This window comes from Semicossyphus pulcher, unplaced genomic scaffold (assembly GCF_022749685.1).
Source record: "Semicossyphus pulcher isolate SPU_LCO1_2020_fin unplaced genomic scaffold, fSemPul1.0.p SCAF_10, whole genome shotgun sequence".
In the NCBI taxonomy this organism is placed as follows: Eukaryota; Metazoa; Chordata; class Actinopteri; order Labriformes; family Labridae; genus Semicossyphus; species Semicossyphus pulcher.
This window is the reverse complement of record NW_027211604.1, coordinates 4,815,917-4,825,743: the sequence shown is the minus strand read 5'-3', so window position 1 is coordinate 4,825,743 and position 9,827 is coordinate 4,815,917. Positions and strand designations below refer to the sequence as shown.

Sequence of the window (9,827 nt, the reverse complement as noted above, 5' to 3'; positions counted from 1 at the left end):
TGTAGTTTGAGTTGAGAATTGTATTGTTTATTTAAATTAAAGTTTGTGAAGAGAAAGAAGCAGAACAGAGGCACTTATGTCAGATAGAAATACAGCAAAAGCCAAAAATATTTATAATATAATCATTAAAATGAGCAGAAACTCTCTTTAACATCCTGACACGCCAGACTTTAACCTGTTGCATTGTGATAAGAAGCCTAATTAAAGTTTCAGCCTCTTCCTACGCATAGTTCTGACTTACAGTGCCCAGACCATTAATGTTTATTTCCCCTGATATTTGTTTGGTTTTAACATAATCTCTGATAATAAATGTGATCTTTCTCTTCAAAGTAACACTCAGCATTAATTGTGGAGGATGAATCAGCTGTATTATGTCTCCCAGCTTTCCCTTGCTGTCCTCTGCTGCCACTTATTCATAAATTCAATGAACGGATTGAAATGTTTGGAGGGGGGGGCTTCAGGAGGACCCATACTTGACTTTTCCTGTTGGGCCGCCGAACCTTTAAGTCTGCCCCTGGCTAGAGTTTGAGAACAACTGTAGGCTGTATGTTACATCCAAACAGCTGGAGGGAGGGCAGTGTCGCTCACCTTTCATTGCCATACTGTAACACAGCCGTTTGACATGAGACAGCCCCCTAGGTGTCTCACTTTCTTAGCGTTTGTACGGGCTGGAGCGCAGCGCCGGCTGCCCGCCTGCCTGCTGCTCGTCTGGCTGACTGGCTGCGTTGACGTCAGCGCCGTGTTGATTTGCTAAGGCGAGAGAAGAAAGGAGTTAGTGCGTGTTGAGAGAGCGGGTACTGCGAACTGCCTTACTATGCTGTAGCCCCACTCCCCCACACTATACGGAATCAAAACGTGCAACTTAGGTGAGTACCAAACCGGGCTAAACGCAGCTGCAGTTTCCCGGCGACAAGTGCCAGACCCGCTACTCTGCATGCGTCTACCACTGTTTTCTCTGTGTACTTTCATTCACCATGTGGATGTTTTGATGCGTTTATAGCGCTGGGGATCGTGCCGCTTGTCCCCGTTCAACCTCATGCTGAAGTTACCAGCAAACGCGACTTTGGCACGCAAGTTGGCTCTGCGCACCGGAGTGCTGGATGAAAACAAGTGTTTACCTGATTGCTCTGCAAGGTGTTGAAGTTTGCATTAACGCACGGTAGTATATTGTAGAGATGTTAAGGTTGACGTAACCCCCCACCCCCCTCTCCCTCGGTCTGGTTTAGTATGCTGGAGATCGCAGCCAGAGGACGTGAGGTCTGGCTGTTTCACCGGGAGCCAGACAACATATGACGCCCCGCTCCATGTGACTTTACTGGAGAAATCGCGTTTGCTCGTTTTGATGGAAATTATGCAATTTTTAGACAGCGACACTCTTTGCCTTGTCCTTGTGTCTCCAGACGCACCAGTGTGGCTCATTTAGCCGTGATGACATCATGATGAGTGCTGGGGACACTGGTGTTTAATCTCAGAAACATACCCAGTCACTGTACACTCAGACTACAATTGATTGACAGGCAACTAGATGTTTGATTGGTTCCCAATAATCGGCTCGCAGCAGCACGCGGAGCAGACTGCGAGGTGGGGAACTGGTAACAGATGCAATGGCAAATTGATTTGTTATCGAGACTGTCTGATCTCTCTCTCTTCCCCCTTTCACTCTTTTTCTCTCTTTATCCTTCAGGCACCTTCCCCTAGATCATCCCTCCTTTTTGTCAGATTTAAAGAGCCAGTATTTGAGTATTTCATCCCTCCTCAAACAAAGTCCACCTGTGCGTGGCTCTGAGGAAAGCTGGCTCGAATCGGCGAGAGATTGTGGCAGCTGTCCGTCTCGTGTACACTTTTTCAGCACGCTCCACGTCCCTGATTGTCCCCCCTCAGAGACGCCGAACCATTTTGCTTTCTCCACATTTGTGTCTGTCAGTGCGGCTCGTGGTGAGGAATATTGAACGCTGTTTATTCTTGTTGTGGCTGGGTCGCCAAGGCGCGCTATGGCAGACAACTCGTGATCAGATTGATTATGCTGCCTTTCTGTGAAGTCGGCCTAATTTGGTTATTGTCAGCGGGGCTACATTTTCCATCCGCGCAGTGAGAAAATCTCCCCTGCCTTTATGTACTTAATGTAGTGCGTGATGTTTTGCATAATGCATAGCGCGCTGTATAATTTGTCTGGTGCGGCTCGCCAATATTAACACTGTCTAGACGCACGTAGCGCTGTGCTTTATTAATAGAGAGCTAACAGGCGCGATAAAGTCTCCAAACAGCAACTTTACATTGTGTCCCGGTGAAGCCACAGTTCGCCTGATTGCCCACAGAGCGCGTCAGGCATTGATCGTTTACGGGGCCATAAATCGCAGCTATTGGCATACCTGTAATAAAGATAATGTCGGGTTTTAGGCATGACCTCTGTTGACTGAGAGGCTGAGCTCTGTTAGAGGAGAACCTGTGCTTTCATCGTTTCCCACCTCCTGTATCGATTTTATCAATGTGCCGAAAAAACAAACTGTCCTGAGTCCCAAAAGCCGAAAAGACATTTTAATTAGACCTTTTATTTCCCATGATCCTCACCGCAAACTGCCACCAGCAGTCTTTACTTCCTCAATATGCTCATGTAGGCTTGCGTTATTGTTGGTTTTTAAAGGGAAAGGAAATTTTGATATTCTTTTTATTTTTTAAAGTCGCCGTCTGGCTGGAAGCTGTTGATATTTCCTCTTTTTCCCCCCGTCTCTCTATGTGTGTGTGTGTGTGTATGAGCGCGAGCGTGTGTTTATTTCTCAAGCTGGGAGGAAAGAAAAGAAGTGTTCTCAAACTTCTCTTTTATTTATTATTGTAGAAATCGATGTGGGCTCTTTCAAATAATTAAATAGAAGATTCTGAAAAGGGAATTTAAGCTTTTGAAAACTGTAAAATACATTTTTCTAAATAGAAGTTTGTGAAATGAGCAGTCAGAATGTGTCATTGTGAAGCCAAGTGCATATGAAATAGATTGAGTCGATAAAAATTGGACATCAATGATCTCATTAAGGATATGGGTCAGTGCAGGCACCGAGCTGGTAGTCATTCATTCATTTAGAATATATATAGTGGCAGGCGTGTGTATTAAATTGCAGTATAATGAAGAGAGCATCGCTTCAGTGCAGGTCATCATAATTAGTTTAATTAAAGCATTAATTTAAAGTGCATATAGTGATCAGACTTTCATTATTTTACAGTGAAGTAACAGCAGATCTCAGGTGGAGCAACATGTTGCCTGTTAACTTGGATCATCGAGTCAACAGCGGCCACAGAGACAAACATGTATTTGTATATTCAACATTAGCGGCTGAGAGCAGATCAGGGTGTTTGTTGCTGCAGCGTTGTGTGCTTTCGCCTCGTCCTGCTTTCCTTTCCATCCATTTCTGGCCGCTGCTCTCTGCTCCCGTCTGTGATGGGAATACTGAGTAAGATGCTATTTAATTTCAGAAAAGGCTGCTGACCGTCTTTGTGAGCCACGCAGCAGTGAAAAAACCCCACAATTCTCACTTGTTTAAGTGTGTGTACATCCCCATCAGATAACCAAATGAAGACATCTTCTTAACATAACATATGCTGGGCTGATTGGTATGCAGGGTGAGCCTGTCTGACGGCTCGCAAATTGTCTCCCCTCAGAAACCTACAGTCAATACTCTCCGCTGATTTTAGGAACAATGCCTCTGCACAGAGTGTTTACCATCCACTGAATACAAGTGCTATTTACAGAATGAATAGTGGTATGCATTCAAGTTATTAGGGACAAATTAATAACATTTTTCACTTAAAAATCTAGTTGATAAATGTGCTTTTGTGAAAAAAGGAAATTGTGGGCTCTTCATTTATTTTAATGCAGTTTTTGCTTCTTATTTCAAAACGATGTTAATGAAATTATTCAGTTCTGACAAAAGAAGCTTGCACTGGTTGGATTTGAGTGTGTGAAGATCAGTGGGTTTTTAGCCGTTGCATCAGAATATATCAGAACTGATTGTTTCTTTCTTTCTGTTCCTTCATCCAGATTTCATCTTGTTTACAAAGAAAGCTAAAAACACTGCTGAGCGGGGGGAAGGCGAGCCTCATGAGTCGGCCTCGTGGATTGCATCGACATAATGGATTTATCTAAAATGGGTATGATCCAGCTCCAGAACCCCAACCACCCCACTGCCCTGCTGCAGAAGGCCAACCAGATGCGTCTGGCCGGGACTCTGTGTGACGTGGTCATCATGGTGGACAGCCAGGAGTTCCACGCTCACCGGACTGTGCTCGCCTGCACAAGCAAAATGTTCGAGATCCTCTTCCACCGCAGCAGCCAGCACTACACCCTGGACTTCCTTTCACCAAAGACTTTTCAGCAGATTTTGGAGTATGCTTACACTGCCACGCTCCAGGCCAAGGTGGAGGACTTGGATGACCTCCTGTATGCAGCAGAGATCCTGGAGATTGAATACTTGGAAGAGCAATGCCTCAAGATCCTGGAAACCATCCAGTCCTCGGACGAGAACGACGTGGAGGTGAATGTTAACGACTGCAGCACAGAGGAGGATGATGAGCGCAAAGGCCACAATGGAGCCAAGAACTCCAAAAAGCATTCCATGGAGAGTCCGTATCTGACGGCTAACCAGCAGGTCTCCATCATGGCGGGCATGGTGGACCAGAGTCCTTCTGTCTCCACCTCCTTCGGCGTCTCCAACCTGAGCCCCACCAAAGCTGCTGTGGACAGCCTGATGAGCATCGGCCAGTCTCTGCTCCAGCAGGGCTTTGGGGCGGAACAACTCGTCCACGGCAACTCCCACCACCTGATGACCGAGATCAAGACTGAAATGATGCAAGTGGACATGGGAGGCAACGGCCATGACAGCCCGCATAACATGGAGTCCAGCGCCTCCAGCAACGGAGAGCGAAGCGGGGAGGACAGGAACCGAGACGGTCCAGGAACTCCAACCAGGAGCAGCGTAATCACCAGCGCCCGTGAGCTTCATTACGTCCGCGATGAAGGCATGGGCGACCCGCAAGCTGAAGTCAGCCAGATGCAGATGGGGCTGGAAGCGATGGCCGGGATGACGGAGAAACACCTGGCCTCGCTCTACTCCCTACCTGTCAATCATAAATCAGATGCCATCATGTCAATGCCGGCATCAATGGCCTCCGCTCTCCCCATGTCCCCGGCCCTGGCTATGTCAATGGACTTCAGTGCCTACGGGGGACTCCTGCCGCAGAGCTTCATCCAGAGGGAGTTCTTCAGCAAGCTCGGGGAGCTGGCAGTGGGCATGAAACCAGACGGCAGGAACCAGCACGAACGCTGCAATGTTTGCGGTGCAGAACTTCCAGATAACGAAGCTGTGGAGCAGCACAGGTAAGCCAAGCTTTCTTTTGAGTGGATGCTTGCTGATTGTTTTGGCCTTGAAAAGTAAGGTGCTATTCAGCCTTTCAGTGCAGCTGTTGGGGTATTCAATTAATCACATTTTTAATGAATGGTTCGAGATTACTTAAGCACTATGTGCTGCAGGAAGTGAAAAACATTTGGCCCTTAGAACTTTCCGAACATCTTACTAAAATTACATACTAGTTGCATGATTGCCGTGGGTAACAGACTTTCCCAGAAAATCACCTTTTTGTAGACTTTGAAATGAGAAAAAAAATATATGGGACGTTTTTAAGGCTTGGCTTGTGGAGAATGAAGGAAATAAGTTGTTTGGTTTCCTCGTGTCACTCTTTTGTGTGAGAGTGATTATGACATGCAAAAATAACACGTCTGTAATTTATGTACAAGCGACGTCCTTTGACAGACACATACTTCTGTTTGGCTCAGGCCCAGAGATCCACTCCCACAACAACTGGCAGGCCTGCTCAGGTGCCTGCCGAAGCAGCGCTGTTGTAACATTGTCTGAGACCATTAGTCACATCTTACACGATGTGGGCGGCAGCTATCACACACACTTACCAAAGTGGTCCCCCCCCCCCATTCTGGTGCCGAATCACCTCCCCTTCCTATAACTGCACAACGGGGGCCCTTATTTAGCTTGATAATTGGAGTTGATGGTCAGCCCAGGAAATGAGTGCTGAACCTGGGCTCCAGGACGACGAGGTAGTTCTAGGACAGGAGAGTGGCAGTGAAGCAGCGCGACGCTATTTCAAGCACTAGATGAAACTTAAGGCCTGGAGTCCTCATTCAGAACACGGAAACTCCCCCCGAGACGCGATCAAAACAGCATCGTGTATACAGTGTGTTGCGTACGTTTTCACCCCCTTTGGACTTCCATATTTTACAGTATTAAAACCTGGAATTTGAACAGATATATTTTTGCTTTTTACTACTTGATTGACACATAAAATCAGACCATAAAGCAGATCTGTTGGATGCACAACCTGAAGGCAAACGTAGTCAAAACTTTTCATATTTCATTTGCAAATAATATTGAAAAGCATGTCATATTTATTCCCCCACATTATGGACTATTTTCTCTTGGTCCATTACAACCAACAGTCGCAAAATATTCAAGAGGGTTGAAAACAAGGCGCTGCATATTGCACATATCTCCACATCCGCCTGAATCGTCCCACTCGTAGCACAAGCAGCTCGTGGAATGCACTTGCATCACATCTTTGTGGATTTTGCACCGTCAGAGTGTTTTTGTGACTCTGGGACTTTTCTGCCTTGAAGGCCACCTTCTCCCCCTGTAATGTTTGCTTAAATCAATCGGAATGCACAGTGGTTAAAGTTCACTTGAGGATTTGAACCCCTTCCCCTCATGCGTCTTGAGCTGGTATGCACGGGTAAGAGCTGCACTCGTTCAGTCCTCGCTCCTCGGGTTAAAATCTGTCTCATGTTGTCTTTTAGGTAATTCTGAATATTACAGCCGGGCTTTGAGTGTCCTTGTTAGCAGCATGAAACTACATCATTGTGCAGTCTGGTGATGTTCGTTACTTTGTAGTTTAGTGGTGTTGGCAGTTGCCTCTAAGTGTACAAATTTCTGTGGCCTTGATAATGAGAGCTCATTATTCATTGAATAAAAGTGGGATCTCTGCACGGGCCGACACAATGAGTCATTTAAAAATGACAGCACCTGTAAGAGTGCATTTGGAGCTGCTTCAGCTTTATGGTTTGAGCTTTCAAATGAACTATAGCTGCTGTGTAAGAGGCTGTAATGCAGTCTCGCTGTGGTTAAGGACAGGCTACGCTCGTCTCTGTCTTGAGAAAGTCTGGCGTGTGAAATGGTTGCCTGTGTTTCAAGAGGAATTTCATCAATCCGCTCAAGCTGGGAAATCTTGTATCAAAGGAGATTTCCAAACCGTTTCATGCATTGATCTTCCCGCTTTGCCCCACAGCATACTAATGGGTTAATTTAGGCTGGTTGATACACCGACACGACACTGTTTAATATTGTACGCGCTGTCCTGACAGCCTCCTGAAGTGTAGAAATCAAACATTGCATCATCCGCTGTCTGCTTTGCCGTCCGCACATGAAAGGTCTGCTGTGAGATGCTTGATAATTCAGACACTCCTCGTGTCCTCACAAATTCCAGTGCGGGTCATTTGATAGCATATCAAGTCTACGCTTTTTCTCCTGCGTACGTCCTGTCAGGCCGCCTGAGCCTTTTGATGTTAATACAAGATGTTTTATTTCAGACGAGCGGAGTCGTGTTCCCTCTGACTAATTACGCTTCATTTCCCCACAGCCACTGTGTCAGGGTCACCGCTGCCTCTACAACAAACACATAAAAAAGTTGGCAGAGTTCACTTGGCGCAGGCAGGTCAAGTCAAACATGAGTGTAATTGTTTCCAGATGTGGCACAGGTCGTCGGTGTGAGGTGTCTGTGTGTGCGCGTCTATGCTGAAATAAATGCACCAACTTCCTGTATGAATTTGGTGCCTGCTCCCTTTCATTCCTCCGTGCCCTGGAGTAAATCATAAATAAACACCACAAAGAGACGTTGTTTATTGGCTCCACAAGTGCGTGAGGATGCAGAAATATATGCTGGTGAGATGTAGAAGCACGAGCGATGCTACCTTGAGCGAGGGGTCTAATCGGTAACAAAGCTGTCAGCGAAATCTGGTCGGATTCGTAGTTTTTACTTATATTTTGATCGTGTAGCTCCTTAAAAATATAAATTGTGCTTAATTTAGATGGCTTTAAAGGTTAAGTTATTGTATGGCTGCTTATGTTTAGGCTACATGTAAAATTATGCACTTTGGTGTCTTTAAAGTTCGATCTTAAAATGTTTTTCTCTTGTATCAGGAATGTAACTTTTTATTTGCACTGGTATAGAAACACGTGAAGCAATATTCAGCCCTCTTTTAAAGTGCAAAGAAATGTATGAATGGCCGCACTATATGCGCGCCACAGTACTTCTGTTGGCATTTCATCTATACGATCTGACCACGACAACTTCTCCCTATCTCTCCTCCCGTAATCCACCCCTCCACCTCCCCCCCCTGACAAGCCTCAGATTTATCCCTTAAAGGAAGCCCAGGGTGAGCGTTGTTACTGCTGCAGGCAGACAGGATTACAGCAATATTTTAGTAACCCCTGCACTGAGAAAATAATCAACACAGGAAGGGCCTGAGTGATTATTGGGAAAATAAATGCATGATGCAGGGGGCTAATTCTGCATTGGCGGGGAAAGAAAAAAAAAAAGCCCCGCTCCGCTGCTTGGTATTCCAAACACAGCATCCAATTCACGGGAACTAGCCTTGGGTTTATCTCTTTCACTTAATCGTCCATTCTCATGCAAATGACTGACCCTCGCTGTAATGTACATCACATAAGTGAAAAAAGAGCCTGTTTTAAAGGGGCGCCTTTCCAGCATATAGCCGTTAAACATTACTGATAACATCAATGCTTTAAGTCCTCTTTCATAATACAGCCGCAGGTTTTTTAAAAGGGAAGTCGATGAATGCTGCCTCTCCCTTCCTCTCCGTCATGTTATGTTTATTTTTAATGAAAGTATTGGGGTACAGGGTGGGAGGGGTTGAAATAATCACCCCTGCATTAACCTCCACACGCGCACACACTCGTGTGTTCATTACTTTTTACACACACTCCCCTCAGCAGCAGCAGCGGCGGCGGCAGCAGCAGCCAGCGCTCGCTCTTCCATTTCCTCTCCCTTTGTGGCACAGGGGGTGCGGAGGGCGCTCTAATACCCCGGGCCCCAGGTGTTTAAACAGTGGGCCCAAGGCTCTTATCTGTGCATATCAGAGTGGGACAGATAACCCTTGGCACTCCTCTTCAGTAAACCAAGAGCAGATTGAGCAAAGATAGCGGCCCGTGGCGTTTGTTGCAGGTGATAACGATGTATGCACAGACATATATATACCCTGCACACGGAGGTGAGGCCAGTGGAAGGTTTCCTACTCGCTGACACTTGTGTACTTTGGTCACTATCAACCATTAACCACTGCTTTCTTTCCATACATGGCCATGGTCAAATGGCCACCATGAAGGCTGGTTGGTTAAGTGGCTTAAGTTAGAGGCAAGCTTTGAAGAGACTAACTTTATCTCTATCTCTTGGATATATCTCTATTTTGAGAATCATCTCTCGTCTTGTGAGATACTGGAACTTAAAGGGTTAAAAAAGGTCTCGCTCTGAAATCTCGCGGGTGGTGAGGTGTTACCGGAACGTGAGTTCGAGTTGGAGAGAGAGTTTGTTTACGTAGAGGACTGCTAGCAAGAATATATTTTAAAAGCCATGGCTGAATATTTACCTGATTTCGACGATGATGAGGATGAGGCATTTGAATTCGATGGCCGTCCCTATTTATTTGAACCAGAGTATACGGACGAAGAGCTCATAGGAACTGAGAAGGGAATGAGGAGAGA

General features: G+C 46.0%; 1 protein-coding gene across 1 annotated transcript in view; it reads left to right on the top strand.

Moving 5' to 3' along the window:
* Nucleotides 1–823: 823 nt before the first annotated feature.
* zbtb16a (zinc finger and BTB domain containing 16a) overlaps nt 824–9,827 on the top strand; it is a 165,934-nt gene continuing 156,930 nt past the window's right edge. Inside the window, exons 1-2 of the mRNA XM_069673198.1 lie at nt 824–866; nt 4,028–5,362. Of these exons, the coding sequence (XP_069529299.1) occupies nt 4,119–5,362 (1,244 nt within the window). The 5' untranslated portion in view covers nt 824–866; nt 4,028–4,118. The remainder of the gene's footprint in view (nt 867–4,027; nt 5,363–9,827) is intronic.